This window comes from Lampetra fluviatilis, chromosome 30, assembly GCF_964198595.1.
Source record: "Lampetra fluviatilis chromosome 30, kcLamFluv1.1, whole genome shotgun sequence".
NCBI classification, from domain to species: Eukaryota; Metazoa; Chordata; class Hyperoartia; order Petromyzontiformes; family Petromyzontidae; genus Lampetra; species Lampetra fluviatilis.
Window position 1 is genome coordinate 1942672 of NC_136304.1, and position 24353 is coordinate 1967024.

A 24353-nucleotide genomic window follows, 5' to 3' on the forward strand; every position below is an offset into this window, starting at 1 on the left:
GTTTGATCCCTAAATTATTTTGTCAGTTTTCAGTTTTTCATTTATTTTGTATTGCCCTGTGAGCCATTCGGCTCTTGAATCGGGTGCAACCGTAACAACAAACAAAAGACAAAAACATGAACAAGAAAACATCTTAAAGTGAACATGTGTCATTTTGCACGTCTCATCTCCCCGTGGATTTTTCGCCGGGTCATTCGGATTTTCCCCTTCGCGTTTAGAATCAAGGTCACCCACGAGTTTGAACATTTGTTTTTTGGCCTCTTCGCCGAGCTATCGTTTGTTGGTGTATAAATTCGTGTTTAGTCTAAATATCCGAGATCAGCATGTACAAGGCATACCTGTCAACCCCTTAGCAGTGCCTAATTACAGACCAATTCAGACCTTATTGGTCACCCCATGCCCTTTTAAAATCTCAAAGTTAACCCGACAAAGTCCCATCACAAGGGAGAAACACAAAGACATTTTTTGCCCGTAAACTCAATTTCCCTGTACAATACGGGTACACCGTATGAGTTGACAGGTATGTTATATTAACATTTATGTTTCCCACACATCCGATTAGCACGTACGGTGCGAAAGAAGTCCAACGTGCAAGCAGTCTTCTACTTACGAACGATAGACTTCCTAACGGGTCTCAGGAACGAATTCGTAAACTGAGGACTGCCCGTACATAAATGTAACACCTCTTGTGTTTGCAGGAGTCATGCAAACCAATTAAACGTGTACATAAGTATTATAACACTCCTAGATGCGGTTGTTTGACCATACTTCACCACACTGAAGGGTGTGGGTTGGTAGAGGGGGGCAGAGCCGATTCAGAAACCATTAATCATTGAGGTTAGGCATGGCTGAGAATCAAATTACCTCCATACAACAGACGCATTGAAAATAAACAATTCCATAAAATAACTTATAACCGAAGAAAGATGTGAAAATGCTTCCAATAACTTTAAATATCCATACAGGTCATTCCAAAGGGTACACACAATGCAATGAGGCTTTATTTGCAAACAAAGATACACAAGTGAAAACAAAATCACGAACATTTGTGTACATTGCATTTATCACGTTGTATTTCAAAGCGTTTATTTAACTGTTTGGCATTCAATACAAAAAAGTCGTGTTCTGTGTAGAAAAGTTGCACAAGTACACCATTACACTCCAACACTAAAACGTAATTAAATGAAATATTGCAAAGCTAAACCATACATTTTTCAGTGTAAACAATTGTAAAAAATTCCAAATGTAATTGTTGCGGTATTGACTGAATCACAAACGCCTGTGCGTTTTCATAATTTGCACACAAGGTGTACACTTAACACTTATTTATGTAAGTGTTACATTTACGAGTGTACCAACTCTTTCCCTTTCACTTGAAAATGAGGCGTACTGCATCAAACTGGGGTATGTTTTCATCAGCAACGTTTAGGAACTAGTTCTGGCAACAGCAGACTTAAGTGGTTTTATGAGACTTCTCCAGGCAATGGTGAATCTCATATTAGTATGTGTCAACTCAGACAAATGCTAATTAAAGTCTGGCAAATGCAAGCATCCTGCGTGTGTATAAAATCAGTCGCGACAATCTGATATATCATACACCCCATGCAAAATAATGCAGTGTTCTTCTTTAGATGTTACGTTTTATCTTTTAGAATGGTGAGACTACCCTTCTGTTCCCGTTTTGCAATTACGTCTACTCATACAAGATGGATATTAAGGAAATTTGCTGCACTTCCTCTTAATGTAAGACTGATGAAGGGTGCAATTAACATTTGGCTTCCGTGTCACCATTACATTAAAATTGATTTTGCTCAATAATTGTATCGACGTGTGGAGTGGCAGCGCCGCAGTTTGTGGCGTTGCACTATGAACCTGTGAACCCATTTTCAATTCCCAGCCTTGGCTACGATCAGTTATTTTTGTAACTAGTCCTAGGCTTCCTCTTCATCAAGCGACTGACCAGCATAGCAAAGTCTCGCCAAACAAACCCCATGATTGATGTGGTGTGGGTTTACCTGCATGCAGCAATGAATTAACAGGTTGGAATTGTATTCATCATTTAGTCGATTGCATTGTCAATTGTGCGCCTCTACTTTTTCAACTTACATTTATTATTTCAAAAACATCCACTCATACAATGCCCTGAAGTACTAAACAAGAGCATGGTCAGAGCACCAAAGGGCAGAAACACCACTGGCATTCGAATAACGTTACCCTCCATCCGTGTTCTGTCCAAGTGCATTCCGCACGATTGCGTGTACTACTGCAATAGCTCGCACAGTGCTGCTTCTTCCGCGAAAGCCTTGCGCCTCGAGAATGGACGCGAACACCACATGCACTGAATGTACAGTACCAAGGGGTTAGTGCAGCGTTCCCTACTCCTGTGCATTTGGTTCCTGCTGGAAAATCTCCGCAAGGTGTTTGACCAGCGCCTCCAGGAGTGGATTCCCGCCCAGCTCGGCAATCTGCTTGTACGCTTGCTTCTCCAGTTGCAACAAAGTCTGCCTCGTGTACTCGAAGGAGCCCAAGCGTTCCAGATGCTCGACGCAGTACCGCTTGACGTCGATGTCTTCTGTCCGCTTTCGCAAGATGCTCAGCACCTGTCGGTGACGGAGACAATTGCAGGTTCAGGTTTGTGAAGGCTGAAAAAGTATGAAGACTAACCGTCAAGATGGGAGATGCAAGCAGAAAAACTAGTAGCTCATGAAGGTACATGGCGAGTACACATCCAACGTTTCAATTTGGACATTTTCCATCTATTAAATTCAATATTTTAGAAATGTTTCCAAAGAGACACAAGTAAGACCCTCAATTACCTGTGTGCAATTAGGCTCCGATTGTATGGCGTGGATGAGCGGAAATGAAAACTTTCCCTCAGTCAGGTCCTCGCAGTAACTTTTGTTCTCCATGTACTTTTGCGAGCGCAGGTTGGCGTAGTCATCCCGAATTTGGAAGAGCATCCCCAGCGTGTCAAGTATTGGCCGCAGGTTGGCTTTGTTCTCGCTGAACAGCTGCATAAGCCCCACCGCAAGTCCAAACAGACCGCCCGTCTTACGCAGAACCTACCAGGACAGAGAAACGCGTTCAGCATGTCAGGCAACCTGCACTAATGCTCTTATCACGGCACTCTTCTAAAAGGAAGATGCGGCAAAAAAAATATCAGCTCTTATTCTGTGGATACAAAGCAAGGATGTCAAACACGAGTTTTAACTTTTGTTAATGAGAAAAATAAATATAATAAAATATAGGAAAGCACGCCATTATGGCATTCTAGTGACATCACCCCAATAAGTGTTAATGATACATAATAACAAATGTCTAACAATGGACAATCCAGGATGCAGATCCTATATATCTACATAATACTAAAGACATGCTGTCGATTCTCTCTGGTTGGTGATTTTCGAAAAGTTTTTTGGTTTGGCCATGTTTGTTTGTTGTAGTACAGAGTTAGACTGATGGCCTTAATGTAAGTTGTCTTGTGGTTGTTGTTGTTTGACTTGCATCCCACTGGGATATTTGCACAGGGTTGGTGTATGGTGATTTTCTGCAATATTTTGCTGTCTTTTCCTGGATTTTCTGTTTGCACATAGTCACTTTAAGATGTTTTCTTGTTCATGTTTTTTGTTTGTTGCGGTTGCACCCGATTCAAGAGCCAAATGGCTCACAGGGCTATACCTAATAAATGAACTTTGAACTTGAACTTTGAAGTCCTCTCGATCTTCCTTTTTATATTTGCCTATGACTTTCTCTCTACGATATAAATGTTCAGTTTGTGCGCAGCATCTTGTGATTGACTTGCATTAAGATGCTATGGTGATCCAAATTGTATAAGAAGTTAATTATTTTTGGTCGGTGGGGGAAGGTTTGTATTCCTACGTAAAAAGACAATTCTTGTACCGTAAAATAACAACTGGAAGACACAGAAACACAAGCCATGCTACACAGGCGTGAGTGTGATGCCCAAGGCAACTTCACCATGCGTATGTAGTCCTCCTCGCTGGGGCAGGTGTAAGAGTCACGCCAGTAGATGTCCATGCCCTGGCCGCGGTGCAGCTCCAGCAGCTGGTTGGTGAACAGGGCGACGGCGTCAGCGTGGCCGAGCGTCAGCACCTTCTCCAGGCCGAGGAAGTAAACGTAGTTGGCGGAGTTGATGACAGAGGGAATGCCGTAGATGCTGTGCGCCACGGGCAGGCCACGCCGCAGCTTCGAGTTGTCCTCGATGTCGTCCACCAACAGACTCGCATTGTGCAGCATTTGCGTCACCTCCATTATAATCTGCGGCGGATGGGCGACGTGAACATGGACGCACGCAAAAATATGTTATAACAGCGGACATGTAAAGATTCACTGTGGATTTTTGAGGATGTGCTGTATGGCTCTGTGATGTATTTTCAGTTTGTACCGCATGCGTTGTTTGGCACGATGTCCGATGTTTTGAATTCAGTTCCTGAAGATGCTCCCAGCATGTGCAGCCAAATGTGAGACATCGTGTCGAACAACACGCGGTACACAACCCGAAAACAAATCACGGAGCTGTGTAAATATTCACCCCTCGAGGGATCAGATGAATTGTCACAATATACAGTTACAATCTCACTTGTACTGCGTGGCTCGTGTCTATATTCGAGCTTTCGTGACTGCAAGGATTCATACTCTCAGGTTTTTTCGGTAAAGTCACGTAGGTAAAAAAATAAAATTAATAAAAGTAATAATATAAATAAAATACATTAAACCTAAGAGTATGAATCCTTGCAGTCACGAAAGCTTCAAATCTAGAATTGTATGTTCTGCTTTCGCATTTGTACCGTCTACCCCGTAAATTATCTCATGTTGTCTTGTTTGTTCAGTTTATCCCGTACGTGTTTTTATTTGTGCTGTCTGTATTTTGTGCCATATGATTTGCTCATTGTCTTGTAGATACCATTATTCTCAATGTATATTAGCACACATTTGCATAAATCCTGAATAATCAACTCTTAAGCCCATGATTTAAAACATTTATTTGGAGCGTAAGAACCAATGTCAATTGCGGAATTGATGTATCTTTACATGTTTAGTAGACAATGTTTGCCAAACTGATAGCGAATAGAATGAAATACAAAAATGCATTGAGAATGCAATATAGTAATAGAATGGTGGTGGTGTAAGGATTATCAGTGGGGTGGAGCAGTGGCATAAGAGTTAGCAAACTGTGCTATGAACCCAGCAATCAGTTTTATTCCCGGCCCCGGCTGATATTAGTGGTGAGTGATAGCTAACTGGCCCTAGTCCTAGATACCACCTTCACCAACCCATACTGACCAACATGGCACAGTATGGTGAAACATCCCCTTGAGAAAAAAGACTTGGGGAGGCCTTCATCCTGCATTTATATAGGGCTGTATGACAAACGACTATCATACTGTGGTTATTTAACTCTTAATTGATGTGTCTGCCTACCAGCTGTATCAATACATACATGGACTTTAGACTAATAATTTTTAAGACTGATAGGTATGTTTCCGTGGTGACATTTTCCACCTGTAATTTGTCTTCAGGGATGTGTAGCCAATAGTTGAAAGCCTTTGAGAGCTTGGTCCTTATTTGCGCACCTGTATAAATGCAGCACATTGTACAATCCCATGCCAACATTCGTTGACAGTACAAGACAGTAATTGTAACAGTATTATTATATGGTCAATAAACCCCAACAATCCATATGGCACTCATCCAGCAGTGGACTAATACATGGCTGTACATTTACATTCAAGATCAAGATGTAATCATGGCCAAAGAGGGTGATGATACTGCACCATTTCAATGCGTTATACCCTCCGCCAAATCCTACAGCTGCTGCACAGTAGAACTGTGAGTTTCATTATTCAAGTGTGGCAACTTAAACTTTCTCCTCCATGTGAGAAATAACATTGCCAACTCAACTTTACTCACAGTGACATTAAATGAGCCCTTCCTCTCTCCATTACCAGTTCACTGGTTTGCCATAGTCTGACTATGCATTGCCAGATTTGTTAACGTGAAACCCAGCAATGCCTTCAGGACCAACCTGGCAATTGAAGCAAGTAGTTGTACGGCTCCATGAGGATTCTCTCTGTTTGATCTTCCTTTACGCTCTCCGCCATGCTGTCACGTCAGAGATTTAGTTGTGTCCCAACTGCAAGTACTGTAAGTACGAAAGGTTCAAAGCAAATAAAACGCAAGAATAACAGTACTTGTTTACAGGTGAGGAGTAAACCATTGTAAAACATATTCCAGTCCTACCACCTAAACTAATGAAATAGTTAACCAGCACTGAGCACTATTCAAACCTCTAAACCCACTTTGTCAGGTCCCTTTTTCACATCTTTGTTATACATCATCCCACCCCATTTGCGCTGATGCCAACTTTATAATTGGGGCGTTGTTTATGTGACAAACATTACTGGCTGTCGGGTGGAGGGTTACGACGCATTTATACTTACGCGATCTAAACCAAAAACCTTTATTATGAATATACAGATTGTACTCAAGACTTAATAAAATCACTGACCACCACTAAATAATGCCCTACACGAGTTCGATTCATGGCCACGGTTAAGATCAGTGGCAAGTTGATGCCTCAACTGAACGTCAGCATCCAGAAACCAGAACAAAGAATTCATACTCTTAGGTTTTTCGGTAAAGTCATAATAATGATTTTATTTCTAATATTATTTATTTTTTACCTGCGTGACTTTACCGAAAAACCTAAGAGTATGAATCCTTGCAGTCACGAAAGCTTCAAATCTAGAACAGAACAAAGAAGGCAGCATGAATTGAACATCTGAGCACATGACAGTTTTTAGTTTACGTGAACTTTAAGCAATTCATATTCAAAAGTATTGAGGTTAAACCATTCAACTTTTCCTGGAATAATATACCTATGAATACAGCACAATAACAGCGAGAGCAGTGATGCAATAACAGTACACTTCCCAATGAGGATAGCCACCTAAGTTTGACTCCAGGTCCTGGCTATCAAAATGTCCAATGCGGCACGATGCAACCGACCACCAACAAACCCGCATTGACCAGTGAGCATATCTATGGGACCCTTTTTACCCGTATCAAAGTGATACACAAAGTAAGAATAGACTTTACCCTTTCCGGCAAATTGTCAAAGTATTTTCTTATTGTTGCATTTAGTTTGGTCGTGACTGCCTCGTGACAGCTACTTATTAAACTAGATTTGAAGCTTTCGTGACTGCAAGGATTCATACCCTTAGGTTTTTTCGGAAAAAGTCACGTAGGTCGTGATTTAATTTAGTCATTTTCATTTATTGTCATTTTATTTTATTGGAATAATTTTTTTTACCGAAAAAACCCGAGAGTACTTATTAAACGTTGATTTTTTTTAATTTACCGAATCCGAAAACAAAAACCGGCTTGGTTATTTCTGCCTGCTTGTGACGAGCGACATCGCACCGCATACACCTCCAAGACATTCGCTCTTATCACGCCGCAACCCAGACCACCACCCACTACACCACCTCAGCCGGGTAAAGGGACGTTTATAAATGACCTTACCCCCCGAACGACCGCGTCCTCCCGCCTTGTGAACAACAACAACAACTGAGATCGTCTCAACAAATCGCGACTGTCGGCAACGAGTCCATTCACAATACCGGCACCGAATTTCATACAACGCATAGGCAGAGGCCACCCTCCCCCCATCCCCTGCCCGCGACTCCGATTGGACCAGAGCCGGCCACGTGGTGCGTCCGGCAAAATAAATTTGCACCAATGAGGGTGGCCGAGCTGCTTATGCGTGTTGGGAAATGCAACGCGAACACCGGAACAACAAAACAGCAACAACCCTCTAGCGGCTACCGGGGGGTTGTTGTTGTTGTTGACTCCGGGGAGGTTCTTCTTATTCCTCCTCCGGAAGACATCGCCGCCAGTTACAATGTTACCGACGGACGTTTTCTAGAGCTCCATGGGGTGTGTGTGTGTGTGCGTTAGCTACGGCGTTATTAAGTCGCATACGTTCACGCGGGGTTCCCCGTTGCGCGAGACGACACCTCTTGTACCCACCAACACCCATCACCACCCATCATCACCTCCACCACCCACTAACACCACCAACAACACCACCACCACCCATCACCACCAACCAACACCACCACCCATCAACAACCATCACCACCATCACCCACCACCAACCAATACCACCACATATCAACCACCCACCATCAACAACCACCAACCAACACCACCGCCCATCAACAACCATCCACCACCACCACCACCACCCAACACCACCCCGCTTCAGACCACTCGGCGATGTTCAAACTCACTGCGGATTATTTTTCTTTTTGAGTTTCAAATTTTGAAGATACGACAGCAACAACAGAGTGAGTTAAATAAAAGCGTGTAAGTAATAATAAACACTTATCGCGCTCCTCAACAACGCCCCTCGTGGCCTGAAATACCAGTCAATACAAAGTCGTCACGTAGAAGTTTGTGGGGAGTTGACGACCACTATACATGCGATAAATATTTTGGGGCATGACAAAAAAAAAGTGAATTTTTTTCCCGATCGTGTAGAGGTTGGTTTTAATTCGCACGAATGGAAGTTACACGTTTAAAGCCTAATGAGGGGAAATAAACGAAATTTCTGGAAATGAGCCACGTGTATGTCCTGAGGAATCATTGCCCGAAACGTCGCCCATGACTGTATCCTCAATATGCCCCCTCCCTTTAAAGCCACAAGCATGCACGGTGTGGTGATACTGTATGTGATGAACTGTGTGCTTTCAACACAGTACCGTATCCCAATACAGTACTGTCAATGCAGTACTTTATATCAGCACAGTACTTATATATACAGTGTTGTCAGCACAGTACTGTTAGTTTTGTTAGCCTTACCCAAGATGGCGGCGCCGGCTTCCGGCGAGCGGTCACGTGGCGGGCGGGGCTCCACCAGGAAGTGGCGGCGGCGTAAGGTGGGGTGGGCGTGGCTTGGTGGGGGTAGTAGGGGCTGGGCGGGTGGTAAAGGGGCGTGGTCTGGGGCAGAGGGGTGTGGTCTGGGGGCGAAGGGGCGTGGTCTGTGGGCGGAGGGGCGTGGTCTGGGGGCAGAGGGGCGTGGTCTGGGGGCATAGGGGCGTGGTCTGGGGGTGACGTCACGCGCGTGGTGTTGTCATCACGCCGTTGTTAGTTACTGGGAGCCGCCGTGGCCCCGCGGCCTCCCCTCCCGCCTTCTGTGTTGCCACTCGGCTCCCTCTCTCCCTCTCTCGCTCGCTCCGCTTTAACGTTTTGCGTGTTGACGACTTTGCTTCGTGTGGCGGGGGGGGGTTGTTTTATTTACGAAGGCGACGTTGTGCAAAGAAAGCCAATACACTAGCAATAGTCATAATCGAACGCGATTGTTGCAGCCCGCTGCTGCTGCTGCTGGTGGTGGTCGGTAAATAATTAAATAATCGCAGCCCACGAAGCGGTTTCGACTGAAATTTGTTGAACATTTTTGTTTGTTTTTGCTCGCAATCAGTCGTAGTTTTTATTGTTTTAATTCCCTTGTTATGGTCATCGGTTCAGTTTTAAACGGCGATTATTCTAAATCGGCAGCGTTTGCAGGAGTCGTTCGCCCCCGTTAGTTACAACGATGTAATTATTTATATTAATAACAACACGATTAAAACGTGTTGTGACGTTCTTTAAGCGCTGATAAGTTCACTCCGTATGCATGGAGCCAGGGAAGTGGATGGCCTGACCACGGGTAATTATTACTGCTACATGTGTCACCCCACACGAGACACTCACTCGTTGATTCATAAATATCATCACCACCCATTCATTGTTACAAATTATCATTGCAATGTGTTATTTTCGTGTTGCTATTATAGTTTAAAATATCGTGGTATGTTTCGTGACTGCAGGAATTCATCTTCTTGGTTCTTTCGGTAAAGTCACGTAGAATCGAAATAATAGTATTTTATTACGTTATATTTTTATTATTTCCCTTCTACGTGACTTTACCGAAAGAACCATGAATATTATATCGTGTTATGTTATACCTTACATCACCATGCATAAACCAGCACACTACCCCATTCATTCATCACTGATTCCTCATTTTTAAAAATAATTGCATTGCTGTTACATGTCTTTAATGCTATGATAGTTTATAACATGTGCGTTCATCTCTGTGTCCTCATCACCTCCCTATCCATTCATAATTAAATCTGCCTTGCAGTGGTTTTGCTATGAGCATGCATTGTTGGTCTTTTGTGTTGCAACGCTGTGACCTCATCCAGCAGTGGATTGATTGATCGTGGCCGATGATGTTGGCTATGTTTCGGATTTGTCGATGTTATTGTTTGTTCCGCTGTGGTTTGGCATCGCTGTGGGATTTATCGTCAAGGATTTCAGGTGATCGCATGTTCATCTTTCTTTTATTGCTGCTCCGTTGCTGCTCCTGCTACCACTACGGTATTATTTAAAGTATTTTTTAAAAGAAAAAAAAATCAAGATGATTACGGTGTATCCATCCATCCATCTTGGTCGTTTCGTAGCAGTTGTGCGCTGCTTGCTTTGGACACAAGACGTCGGTGGAAGGACGTGGTGAATGCAAGTACTGTGTACAGTGCCGTGTATTAGTAGTATTAGTAATAAGAAGGGTAATAACGTTCCTTTATTTACACGGGAAAAAGCCTTGCCGAGTCTCAGCACTCGTTCACTTTGAGAGCATTCGGTGGACGCTAAGCCGCCACGTGTGTTTGGAGGAGAGAGAACGTGAGAGGTTTGGAGGAGAAGGATGAGGCCGTACACACAAGTGCCGGTTCACGATCGAAACCTCCACACAGATACAATGGCCACCTGTGTGTGTGTGTCTCTACGTTCAGACACGTTCCTCATACGTGAGATTCTGAGATTCTGCGTGTCGCCCGCGCAATAATCTTGCACGCTTCGCAAGTCCGGAGTTGTATATGGTCGATACTATCTATCCCTGCAGTGAACACGCATGCAGGTCAACGCGCCACGTGTGGTATTAGAATGAGACGCAGCATGCACACGCAATGTCTGATTACAAAATAAACAAAAGCTAAAAGATATTTAGATATTGACACGTCGTAATCGGTTGCTTGCTCGAGTACTAGGAGCGTGTTGCAGCGTCAGGATATGGCACCGGCTCGGGAAGGCCTCATTCAGCAGTGGATTGAGCATGGCTAATGATGAGATTGCAGCAAGTACTACAACATCGTATGCACTGTAATATACACAGGACAGTATACTGTGTATTGTGACCATGAGTGCATCGGTCTGTTCAGCGATGTTTAGCATTAGTGCCTTACAGTGTCAATGTTTAACCCAACAGGGCTTCTATACCAAACATAGGATGACGTGTACGTGAACGCGAGACATTGTGTGAATCTCCTAAAGTATAAATCCTACTGCAGTATGCTACATACAGCCTGCGTTTGGTGTAATGTTTCACTTGCATAGTGTTTCACACATTGTACAACAGTGTGGAGGAGCATATTGGGTGGTAAATAACCATCCCACAATGTTATGGTAACACATGCATAGATCATAATGGCACAGGAACACTTGATAAAAAAAAAAACATGCATGTTGTATATTTAATTTGGTGTATCTGTGCATATAGTGGCTTTTCGAAGCATTGTTATTATCGTAAATGCACAGTCCGTATAAAACACTCTTCCACCACGTATCAGTTGTATCAACGACTCCTGCTCAAGTGCACTTGAAGCCATTGCAAATGTTTCCCTTTAAATTGTGAGTCAGATTTTTTATTCTCAGTCTCGTCTCGTTTGTAATCCAGGATTTAGAATCCTCCCTTTTTCCGTGCTCACTTTTCATTCGTCTGCTGCGTAACGCGTGTCGCCTTTTAGTATGCAGTGAACATGTGTCGGATAAATCTATGATTCGGCCAAAAGAAAATGTTCGTCTTGTTTTTGTTACATGTGCTTTTGTAGTTCGTGGTTGTAGGTATCCCGTGTGGAGACCCATCCATCATCTATCTTTTACTTGATAATGGCTCACTAAGATTATATTGTGGTTGTAGTCTATTTGGTCGTACCCAATTGTAGTTGCTGGCAATAAAACATATTTTATACCTACATGACTTTACCGAAAGAACCAAAGAGTATACTAATCAGAATCTTTGATTATTAAAAAAGGGTTTTGGTTTAGATCGCGTAAGTATAAATGTGTCATAACCCTCCACCACCCGACACAACAAGTAAGGGTTGTCACGTAAACAACGCGCCCATTAGTTACTACTTCAGCCCACCGGTGTGTTGGAGAGTAAATCCACAACATTTACTATTTGAATACGACGTTTTGCTGGTAATTATATCCAGCATCATCGGGTGGTGGAGGCTTACGGCACGTTTATATTTACGCGATTTAACCCAAAAACCTTTATTATCAATATAATATTGGTCGCGAAAGCCTACGTGCTAAACTCTTTTATTTATCCTGGAAAAATCCGATGAGCTATGAAGCTCGTATTCACATTTGTCCAGGAGGGCAGGTCAGAAAGTTACAGCAACAAACAATCACAAAAACGATTGTATTGCAAAGTATAGGAAAGGTAAGTACATCTAAAAAAATAAGCACGTAAAATAAATAATGTAAGCTAAAATTGCATAAATACACCAATCCCGCAACTCCGCTTAGCACGGGTGCTATGTATGGTGCGATAGAAGTTCCTGCATACAATTGCCAAGTTTGGGTAAGGCAGAAAAACAACAGCAAAAACAGTCCCAGACCACACAAAGACAACACACAGCCCCGCAATAAAATTGCACATCAACATTTAACTATCGATACTGGTTTTGGTCGTGAGTGGGAGTTGATACATGAGAAAGGTTAAAAGTTACAAATCACATTTGCAAATGCAGTCGTATCCAGCACTAATCTTCTCCTTCAGGATATATTTTAAAGGAAGATTTACGATGTTAAGGGAGGAAACAAGGTTGTTCCAAAACGTTAGTGCTGTATTGGAAAAGGTTTGGTCAACGTTTCTTGTTCTTGGGGTTAAAAAGCAAATAAATGAACGTCTTAGGTTTCTTGGCTTTGACAACGGGGTTAATAAATTAGCGAAGTATAGTTCCTATTTGCAAAGTAAGATTTTATGGATGAACAGGGCCCAGTGTATATTTATTTTTGCACCACGTGATGTCAGATTGGATTTTAAGTAGGGGTCACAATGGTGGGTCCTGTATGGTACATCCAGTGCAAATCGAAGAGTAGAATTATTTAAGCGGGTTAGTCCGTTTTGTGTTTCATTAGTAGCTGATCTATAAGCAGTGTCGCAGTAGCCAAGCAGTTGTAGAATTACGGCTTAAACTATTTCCATGTGCAATGGAATGAGAAAACAATGTTTTTGTATAAAAACCCTATTTTTTATTTTATTTTAAGATGTGCTGATTATGGGATTGGAATGTAAGTTTTAAAATCAATCCATAAACCCATTTATATGAAGCACTCTGTTCGTTGATGTTGTTTCTGATATCCGTAATAGGTGTAGGCAATTAAAGTGGAGTTTTATTTGAAGAAAATGGCATGATCTTCCTTTGGGGATTTAGGAGCAATTTTAGTGATGATGATACAGCTCGACTTATGTTGAAGGAATTTGAATGATCAAGTGGTTTTCCTGTAAAAGTGGCTGTTTCTGTGGATGCTGGAGTTTTCTGCCACATGTAAAAACATACTAAAGAATAAGTAGGCCAAAGATCAAAAGAAGAACCTCAAAGAATAAAAGATGATTGAGTCTCAGTGAGGCTTTCCTGTATAAATGAGAAAATTCACTACACAAAAATGGTCAATGAAATTCTCGAGTTGAGAGCATTGACAATTTTAAAGCATATGTTTATCAGTTGTTTTTGTAGATGTTTCGAGTAAATTTATTTTAAGTAGGTAAGAGCTCTTTGAGAGGCAGCATCTTTTTAAATTACAAGTTTAAATTGCCTGATGGTACTTATTTTGGCTATTGCCTGTAACATCCAGACAGCACTGCCAGTTATGTAGTCATTTGTGGCACGCCAATGGCTCGTTCAAGTACAAAATCCGTGTCACGTTAAATAGCCGAGAGCAGAAAATGTTGACCTTGAAGGCATTATCAGCTCAACAGTTGATTTTTTTTTATCTTTTACGATGTTGAATGCACAGGATATGCTGAGTGATGGCACAGTGCGTAGTGTACTATGCTATGATCACGGTAGCCTAAGTTTGAATCCTGGCCACAGCTAACATTAGTACCGAGTTATATTTGAACCAATTCTGGCCCCACCCATTCACCATCCTGCACTGACCAGTATGGTGAAGTATGGCTAAGTAACCTCCGATGACGGAGAGTTCTTCATCTAGCAGTGGATTGACAAAGGGCTGTGAATTATTTCAGGCTATGCTGCGTCTGCAATGTTGTATTTAACAGGGGACGGGACACTGCAGTTGTCCGAGGTTGTGAACAGCATTGTTAAAAATTGTGATGGGGATTCTGAGCATGGAGAGAATTGGGTGCAGCCTGTCTGCGCCTTCCTTTAGCCCTGGTTGCCATCACGCCAGGCAGCACATTGTCCACATAGTGTGTGTGTGTATTTGAGCGTTGTGGGTGACGAGTTGTGTGGTCTCAGCAGATGGTGTGCGACATATTCTTGTAGTCATCTGCACACTTGCACACACGTACAACTTTGCCATTTTCCTTTGTTCCTTCTGACCAAGTCTTTGTTTTCATTAGGCAAATGTGTTACATACTGTGTGTGTAACATGACAAATATTTACTATTTTTTTAGAGAGATTAAAAAACCCTCTGAATCATAATTAAACCTAATAGAACAACTATCTATTGCAAGGGAGATCCTGGAAAAATTATTATGCCATGATAATGTAAGAGTGAATGATAAGGTGTGTCTGTAATCACGTTTTTTTTATTTTTGCATAAAGGAAAAGAAGACATTTAAATGAACTGACCTTCAGGCACAAAGACATGAAGGTAAATGAAATGCATTTCTCTCTTTGTCACCTTCTCCCCACCTAATGCAAGTTTCACTTGGTTCAAAAGGGGTCGTTCCAATCAGCAAATTCCTTGTAAACAAGAGGATATGCTGGTAACACCACCAGCATTGCAGTGTTGGGAAAGTGTCCACTGTACATGCTCACAACCTAAGGACTATAGCTAAATGAGTGGTGTACATTTTCAATAATTTAATGGAAAAAGGACCTGATAGATTGCAGGTTTTATGTTAACAAAATGATTGGCTTAATATACGAGTGGGATGTCTCTAAATTGAAAACTCATTTCTTGATAAATGCTTTTTGTGTTTAGTTGTCCTTCCCACACACCTCCGATTATCACGGTTAGCTGTGTAAGGTGCGAAAGAAGTTGAACACACATACATACGTTGCTCGGCATGTGGCAGGAGGGAAGGCATGGGGCGGCCTTCATCGAGCAGTGGATTGACAAAAGGCTGTTGATTATTGTTTTTTGTAAAATTATTAAACAGCATGGTATTTACACAGACATAATGTTTACAATATTTGCATAAATACACACTACATTTTAGATGCATTTTTTATGCATCAATACATGACACATATATACTTCCTGGAATAAAAGCTTCTGAGATTAATATATTTTAATTCCGCTAAATGAGTACATATTTAAAATACTGATATTTCCATTGTTACATTTCCATAATGACCAGCACTTTAGCATGCTCCTGTGCAGTTTTAAATGGCGCCTTAAAATTGACACTCGTCATGTTCACTTAATTCGAGATTGTGAACATGGAATGGCATTTTGGTAATTTTACGAAACAAGTTTTGTGAGCAAGAGCATAAAAAACGATTTTGAAAGCAAAAAGTTTGGTTTTGTGTGATCTTTTAATTTTCTTTGTGGTGCATTGCTTATTGTGTGACAGACAATGAATGAACCTGCCTACCTCCTGGTCGGCACAGATGTGAGTGCCAAGTATCGGGGGGCCTTTTGCGAGGCCAAAATCAAAAGTGTAAAGAAGCTGGTCAAAGTGAAGGTGAGTCAATATATTTCTGTATATAATGGTTTAATATTTGGCTGTCTCTGGCTGTCTGATGAGGCTGGTTGTAATTACCGGCGAAACATCGTACTCTCATTGGAATTGTTGTTGGTTTACGCTCCAACACACTGTTGTGCTGAATTAGTAACGAATTGGTGTGTTCTGTTTTCGTGACAAACCTTGCTTATTGGCTGTGTCTTGTGGTTGCGGGTTTAACTACACATTTATCTAACCCAAAAACCTCTATAGTTTTGTATATGTATTACGCGGTCCTAGTACACAGTAAAAATGGACGTAAAGATGTAGTATACTATGACAGTGAAGGCGGCACACTGCTGTATTCTTAACGCTTTGGAGGCAAGGGTTGGTGGGTCACAGTTGGTCGACCACTTAGAGCGATGAATGAACTGGTCTTGTGAACCTATCTGTGTGGATTTGTGCATGTTGTCCTCCTTGTGTGCGTGTATTTCCTCCAGGCGCTCTGCTTTCCTCCCATGTGCAAAATACTCCCTAAATACGAATTGGCCAAATAATCCTAATGCAGCAAACATGCTTTAAAAAAATGTTTGAGGCTGTCTTGGATATATAGCAGCATTTATGTATCATATATAAATGATGAAGTGTGTGTTCTTTGGTTCATTGTTTGGTGTCTCTTTAACCGCTTTAATAACGTACACGTTATATAATGCTTGTTTGCCCAGGAAAGTCTCGCTTCTTATTTCAGAGGGTCCTGTCAAGTTTTTGCAGTAGGGGGCCAATGATTGTTCTGCATAATGCATTTGAGTAAGATGTACCATTTGAATGCTTTTACAATTGGTTAATTTGTTATATAACTTATTGATTCTTCCTTTCGTTCTAAAATATGGTCGATAGATACATGACGATTCTCTGAACCCTTTCCGTTATCTTGTGGATGATTACTTCTGGATGTATTTTGGTCATTCAGGAAATATTTTCTGAAAGAATGTTAGCCATTGCAATCACTTCCCTTACTGATGATGTAAGAAGACATCTGGAGGACATGTAGACATTCATTCGTTAAATGTCTTTCGGACGGTTGTTACAAATGTATTTACATTCACTTGAGAACGAAGATAATTTATGGATGACGTTTGTGGTATTCAGAATATACTTCCATCTAGATTTGAAGCTTTCGTGACTGCAAGAATTCATACTCTTAGGTTTTTTCAGTAAAGTCACGTAGGTAAAAAATAAAAATAAAATTAATAAAAGTAGCAACCTCAGCCGCACCAACCTTACCATAAAAAAAGCTCCGATCCAGGGGCCTACCCTGGCTCCTCCCCCCTCAACCAGTATATATACAAGGTCGGGTCTCTTGCAATTTCTCTTTACTTGATATAGCAATCGTGCTGTGACGGTTCCACCTGAAGACGGAAGCTTGTGTTGCCTGCAAAAGTCGTGATTTTTTATTTAACTTTTATTAATTTTAATTTAATTTTTTACCTACGTGACTTTACCGAAAAAACCTAAGAGTAAAACTTACATCATCTTATTCCAAATGTCACATCCAAATGGTGAACTTCTGGTGAGTGGCCCCTGGAGGAAGGGTTAACAGGGAAGGAAGTTTTGGGCCAAGCCGCGCACAACGGCTCACGGAGAACGTCCACTTGGTAGCACGGGCTACATTTGACTCTAAATATTTACAGCCTTTCCAAATCCACTGTTGAATGAAGGTCTCCCCATGTAATGTCGCTCATGGGGATCGTTTGATATTGGGGTTGTTTGACTGTTCTTCACCACTCTGGTGAGTGTGGGTTGGTGAGAAGGGTGGAAGGGCATGACTGTTTCAAATATTACTCGCTAATGTTGTTAGTCTTGGGTGGGAATTGAACTCTGTTGCTGAGTTGATGCCGCATTCCACTCATAACTGCAGCACGGAAGCTCCACCCCATTCTTAGGTAAATAAATCACTTTATTAATATTGAGTGAAAAAGTGTCAAATATAATTTTCCATATTTCCCACCTTTTGTTTTGATGGCAGCTCATTTGCGCCTGCCCACATTGCGAGACCGTTACCTCTGATGCATTGTATGCACGCTTATCTCAAAAGAAGGAAGTGTCAAGTCACCATTGTTACTCCACTGCTTTTCTGCAGGCTGCTAAGCCGTGCGCCGTTATTGAGTCTCGTCTTCGTGTGACTTTTTGCCAGGTCCTGTTCAAGCAAGACTCCTCATCTCACGTTGTGCAGGACGACCAGATCAAAGGATGCCTCCGGGTTGGTCCCTCGATATAACGCACGCGCACACACGTACGTACGGACACACGCACGTACAGGGCGGTGACCTGGCCGAGCGGGAGCACTTTCCCCGCCTGTTGTAGGGGTTCGCGGTTTTAATCCAGCGGCCAAGCCTGATTATATTATCACTACTGGCGTAATATTAGAGATCTCCTAACATGATTCCCGAGAGTGGGCCATTGTATGCTGGTGTCAGGATCTGAATTTTTTAATATAAAATTGCAATCATTGCCCCCTACTGGCAGGCTAATGCCCCAGGTCATTTGCAAAATGGACTCGTTTATTGAAAAATAAACTTAACTTGAACCCACTTACACACATTCAGCTGCTAATTCAACCCGCTTTGAATTTGCCGAGTGCAAGTTCACACTTTTATAGTGAGCTTTTAAAGTTTTGATGGGATATAATGAAATCATTTAAAAACATCGTTTAATACACACACTCTCATAATATAACTTTACGGCCCTGGACACATTGTTTCGCACTGTGAGCCTTCGACCATTTGGCAAAAAAAAAAGAACGGGATATTATAGGCTGCTGTGGGGTTACGTTGTGGCAGCAGAGGACATTGAAGTAAAAATGCATTGTTGTATTGTACTATGCTACTACATTTGTTCTCACCTTTAGTAGCCCACGTAAGGCAGTGTGGTGAAGTATGGTCGGACAACCCCCATGGACTGCAGGGCTCGGGCTGGCTGTCTGCCAGCAGCAGATTAACAAAAGGGTTGTACGTGTACATATGCACACGTACATTGATAATTAGATGTGTACCTGAGCATTTTGTCTCTGTATAGGCATGTGTTCACATATATGGTACATGCATTCGATGCAGTATGAACCTGGACTTTGTGGTGAGAGACAGATGTGGAGAAATGCGATCGTGTTGTTCTTAATAGCTGGAGAGCACATGGATGGTCACCTCACCTGACCTAGATGCGGTTCATGTACGTACGCAATACGTAACTGACTTTAAGTCATGTGTCCTGTTCCTCCTGATCCGTCCAGATCGGTGCTGCAGTGGAAATCAGGATGTCAGATGGAACTCTGCAGGAGGGCATGATTAGCAAGCTGACAGATGCAAGCTGGTACACCGTTGGTGAGGATGTCATGCAGTTGCACGCATATCTTGATTATTTTGTCATGGTTTATTTGTCTTTGTCCCCAATTATCTTCTGATTGTGAGATGAGCAATACATTCATACTGATGTTTTTTTTATTCTCAGAACTGGAATTAAGCCAGACAAAGTGCCAAACTGATTTAAATGTGGTGATATTTTATACAATGATTTGGTGACTTGGCTGAGACCGCTAACTCACTACATTTTAGGAACCATTTGAATAAGAATCGGCTCCCTGGATTCGAATCCAGGTGATGAGCGCTCTGAGCCACCACGTCACTGTTGAATGAAGGAAATTAGCAAAGGCTGTAAATGATAATTATTAGCCGAGGGCAGTTCGTCTTATTGATGATGACTCGTTTCTCTGTCGGCTATGCTATCCACCACTTGGCCCAAAGAACAATGATTAGAAGCACTCCAAATTGCACGTAAACAAGACATTCTTACACGGACGATTCTAACGCACGTGTCAAGAGCATAACGCACGATTTTCATTGACAGCTTGTAGAATAATTACATCCCGAGTGTTGGCACTCCAACTGCTGCTTACTCACCAACCCCTCCTCTTCTGTATTGTCCCAGTTTTTGACGATGGCGACGAAACTGTGCTGCGACGATCTTCCTTGCGACTCAAAGGAGAGCGACACTTTGCCAAAAGCGAGGTAGGAGCTTGAGCTCGTCTGTCGCCACTCCGTTGTTTGTTTTTTCGATGCGTAGCCACTTGCGTTTGATAGTGGTACGGTTACTAAAAGTGCGCACCAACATTTTTTTTTCTCTCTCCCACCACCCCATTGCGTTGTGCTTGGCACTGCAGAGCTTGGACCAACTCCCGCTGACACATCCGGAGCACTTTGGTACGCCAGTCCTTGGAAGAAAATCCGTTAAGGGCAGGAGGTCGGGTCTGACGTAAGTAATGCACAGTGCTCCGTTGCTAACCCCCAGGGTGTGCGCATGCTACTGGGTGTCTACTCATGTAAAACTGTGTCAATTTAAAACTGGTCATTTGTCAAATTTCTTTTAAACGGTTCCAGTTTACTCAGGGTGTCACCAGTTTAACTTGCGAGATCTAAATGGATGTGAAAAGATCTTTCTGTCCTCTGGCTCTGCTCTGAAGATGGGGGATTTGCTGGAAATGTTAGCCTGTTATTGAATTTTGAATTTAATAGGCAGTCCTTGCGTATGATGGCAATGCGTTCAGGAGCTAAATGCCATTGTCAAGGTCTGCTAGCTACAACAGGGCTTCAGGGAGAGAGTTACGTAGTTTTTCTATTCCTCCATTGCAGGGGCAGTGTTAATAATGAAATCATAATAATAAATGCGCTCAGATTTGTTTACTTTACTCCAGTAAAAACGCATTGTAAAACAGACTTTTATTCGAATGAGTCAACTCTTTTAAATGCTCGTACTATATTGGCTTGCAAATTGTGGGCACACGATAATTGTCTATCTCACAAAAAAGTAAAATAACATTGTAAAGAGGTGAGCACTTGTATTTTTTTCATATCGCCAACAGCACTTGCCACAACAGCCCATGCAGACTACATGAATGATTTGTGTGTGCCCTTATAAGTACAGCAGTGCATGGTTCCAGTACCGTTAGCATCAGCAGTCTGCTGAACGACCTTCATTCATCCACAGGCCATGTAAGATGTGAGCGAAGTGGATAAAGAAGTTATACCAAATGGCAAGAGTCTGTAATTGGCAGATATGAATAGATCAAATGGCCATGTGAGGGTCCACTCGGAATTCAGTGCACAACACTAGTTGTGTACTTCAATCTTAGTGTCTGGTAGTAGAGCATTCTGCTTGTGATGTAACTGTCTCTCATTGCTTTTGAAACAGCCTGAAGAGCATTGATTTTTTTGATCCTGTGTGTTTAATGATTCAGTATACCACCACATTAAATAACAAGTCTGTCCAAATGTTTAATAAATGTGCTTGCAAAGCGTGGCATGAAACGAAATGCAAATTTCGGTTTGTTAAAATAGATGTACAGCATTCAGCAATGCTAATTCAACTTTTGTTTATCAAAGTACTGCTCATCATATGAAATGTGTGTTTACATTCATTGCATTGACTTAGAAGTGCTGTACATGCAGCTCATTCACATGAGCATTGAGCCTTCTTGGGGAGAATACATCACCAAATTGCCCTTGGCAAGATATTGACAGAATTGGACCCTTGCATTGGCACACAATAGATTGTTGTAGAAAATTGTTGTAGCGCCTTCATGGCTCACTCCACGGTAGATGCCTAACTTAGCATAATGCCCTTCACGGTTGGTGGATACCAGGTAGGGTTTTATCCAATTGGCCAGGGGTGGGAAGGTTTTTCCTTACCAAGGACATGAATACGACTTTCATATACCCATATGTAAATGAAATAAGACTCATTCTGCTGTGGGTGCTTTATTACACAACCATAGCTCTTGCTGTTGTAGCTCTTTGGACAGCCTCACTCTGTTTTTTTGCAATACTAAGTTTTACATCTCAGTGTATATTAACTGAGGTGGGGGGGGGATCTACATTGATTTATTTCGTGATTGCATTGCATTGCATGAGAATTTTATAATAATGTTATTTTCAATTGCTACTGTATAAAAGCCAGTTGAGTGCTCTCAACCACAAATAACCACTGCACTGTTTACTTCAGTGTTTGAAAAATGGTCAGGCATTAATGTAGTTTTGCAATTTGTACTTATATGCTTTATATTTAGTGACTTGCTTACCTTTCCTATACTTCGGACTCCGATGGGTTTTTATATTGTTTGTTGATGCAATTTCCTGACCCGCCCTGACTGGACATCTGTGTAAAAGAGCTTCATAGCTCATCGGATTCCTCCAGGATGGTTAAAGATTCTGATTCTGTTTCAAACATGGCCGCAGGCAGCATTTTTAGTTCAAAATTGCACACGAGCATTTTATCCAGCAAAACAGTGGCACGTCCATCTAAAAGCATATCCGTTATCGACATCTGCTTGCGAGGCTGCCCACACAAGATGAACATTGCTAATGTTTACGTATAATAAGAGAGAGAGGAAAAAAACTATCGCTGTTCACTGGCACGTTGGGAATTGGCATGGGATTGGTGTTTGAAGGAATTGTGGCCAAAGGTTGGGCTAAGGCAGGTGTCGCCGCAGGGTGCGGTGTGCGTGCCAGCATGCGTACTCTTTGTCATGCGCACGCCTGGTTCTTCACTCGTGCGCAGGTTTGGTCCTTCGTGCTTTCAGTTGGTGTTTGTGCAGAGGCTCGATTGAAGCGTGCGCACGAAGTTTAGTTCGTGCGTGTTGGTGTGCGTGTTGGTGTGCGTGTTGGTGTGCGTGTTGGTGTGCAGTGCCGGAGAGGAGAAGGAGGTGGCGGAGTGGAGCGAGGAAGACGAGGCGGAGCGAGTTGTGGCCGACGACGGCACAGTGGGACACGTGGTGTGTGTGGAGGGTAGCGCAGACGACAAGAGGAAGGGCTACCCGCTGTTCCCCGCCCTGGTCAGTTTCTACGGCAGTCATTCGAAATATTTTGGAACTTATTGCAACAGTTTCTTGATGAATGTAATACAAAAATTGTACCTTCCTTTGTCAATCCCCTTTTGGATGAAGGTCTCCCCCACACCATCTGTGATCATTTATAAATAAAACATTTGGTTTTACTTTGACGGGATAAAACGTGACTGCAACAGAATGTTCAGGAAAGTGCATCGCCCACAGTGTGTGAATAAGAGGTCACTTGAAGGGATCTCAGACAGTAGTCCTGTAATGCCACCTATTGCAGTGCATTCTCTAACACATGGGGATGCACTGCTCCACGACCATTTCAAAAGGATATCTTCCGTCTCATAACATGACACCAGTGGCACAATTGCAATACAATTTTGAAAAAAGACTAACACGTGCAAAATCCTAATCTACAAGTAAGTTCCAGGAAATGGTTTTCACACGTTCCAGTTTTTGCCACAAGTTGGCAGTCTTAAGCAAATCATTACAACGTAGCTGCTTGGTGTTGTCGGAGGGTTATAATTTATTGTGTATTTTTCTAGAGGGAAGCAGAGCGATGCAGTGTATCATCCTTCAATTGGTGTTTATTTTTTAAACTAAATTACTGCATTTTTCTTTGTGCATGATAGGTCGTGTCCCCTGACTGCAACGATGAAGTCACAGTGAGAAGAGACCAGTGCTTGGTTCGATCTTTCAAGGACGGAACTTTGTAAGCCGTTGTTTGACTTTTCGTTGGTTCCTTTTGCAAACCCACTCGTCCTGAAGATTCCTGTTTGGGTTAGGGTTCAAAAGACCGCGCCAATTTACTATGCCATTTGGTCTTTTGTGCAGTCACTGCGTGGCACGGAAGGACATCCGCGTAATGGACAGGGAGTCCTTCCCAAAGCCAGAAGCTGCATTGAAGCAGGGTGAGTGACAGCTTTAATTAATGCCAAGGTCAAGTATATATATATTATTTCTTATTAAGCCACTTTAGCCTCAACTGTCTCACTTATTTTGGTTCCAGCTTTGTTGTTTTAAGTCTTAAACATGAATAGAATTGGCTGTGGAAATAATTGAACACTTCATCTCACCTGTAGGTGGTTCACAAATTGTAAGGTAAATATTGTAAATAGGCTAGATCTGCACCACGTTGTTTATGCTCACGCGAGGTATGCAATGCAATTTTTATTTTTCTCTAAATTTAGTGGTATGTGCTCACTCTTCCAGTATTTCTCGGGCCCAATGTTTAGTTACGCTATAAAATGTTTGCTATGATTGGACTACGACCTAGTTAAAATGAATAAAAACCGGTTTAAATCTGGAATAAACAAAAAATCTCCAAATAATATTTCACTGGGTTTCCATGAATGAGTAGAAAAATAACTTGGTTGAATCAAAATATATTTCTGGGAATTTAAATAAGTTGAGTAGCCCTTGCCATTTTCAAAATAGCCACTGATGTCTTCATGGACTGTGATCCATATATTTTG

The 24353-nt window shown here is 42.1% G+C and overlaps 2 protein-coding genes across 4 annotated transcripts in view; one reads left to right on the forward strand and one right to left on the reverse strand.

Annotated features, from left to right (window-relative positions):
• Positions 1-985: 985 nt before the first annotated feature.
• GGPS1 (geranylgeranyl diphosphate synthase 1) lies at positions 986-7648 on the reverse strand. The gene is made up of 6 exons (XM_078870317.1): positions 7546-7648; positions 6047-6163; positions 5524-5594; positions 3979-4278; positions 2817-3062; positions 986-2600 (listed from the first exon to the last, which is right to left on the reverse strand). Exons 2-6 carry the CDS (start codon positions 6120-6122, stop codon positions 2376-2378), a joined length of 918 nt encoding a protein of 305 aa, XP_078726443.1. The 5' UTR covers positions 6123-6163; positions 7546-7648; the 3' UTR covers positions 986-2375.
• A 1531-nt stretch (positions 7649-9179) lies between these two features.
• LOC144943122 (uncharacterized) overlaps positions 9180-24353 on the forward strand; it is a 42856-nt gene continuing 27682 nt past the window's right edge. For all 3 annotated transcript variants that reach the window (XM_078870321.1, XM_078870318.1, XM_078870320.1), the window contains exons 1-10: positions 9180-9733; positions 14929-14977; positions 15906-16016; positions 18190-18255; positions 19282-19372; positions 19977-20056; positions 20209-20300; positions 22728-22875; positions 23511-23590; positions 23713-23789. In XM_078870321.1, coding sequence (XP_078726447.1) covers positions 14972-14977; positions 15906-16016; positions 18190-18255; positions 19282-19372; positions 19977-20056; positions 20209-20300; positions 22728-22875; positions 23511-23590; positions 23713-23789 — 751 coding nt within the window. In that variant the 5' untranslated portion in view covers positions 9180-9733; positions 14929-14971. The remainder of the gene's footprint in view (positions 9734-14928; positions 14978-15905; positions 16017-18189; positions 18256-19281; positions 19373-19976; positions 20057-20208; positions 20301-22727; positions 22876-23510; positions 23591-23712; positions 23790-24353) is intronic.

Coding starts and splice junctions, on each gene's coding strand:
- GGPS1 (XM_078870317.1), bottom strand. CDS start 6,122: ATGGCGGAGAGCGTAAAGGAAGATCAAACAGAGAGAATCCTCATGGAG. Junction 5,595..6,046: donor CTACTTGCTTCAATTGCCAG/GTTGGTCCTGAA, acceptor GCATTTATACAG/GTGCGCAAATAAGGACCAAG. Junction 2,601..2,816: donor CGGAGCCTAATTGCACACAG/GTAATTGAGGGT, acceptor CGTCACCGACAG/GTGCTGAGCATCTTGCGAAA.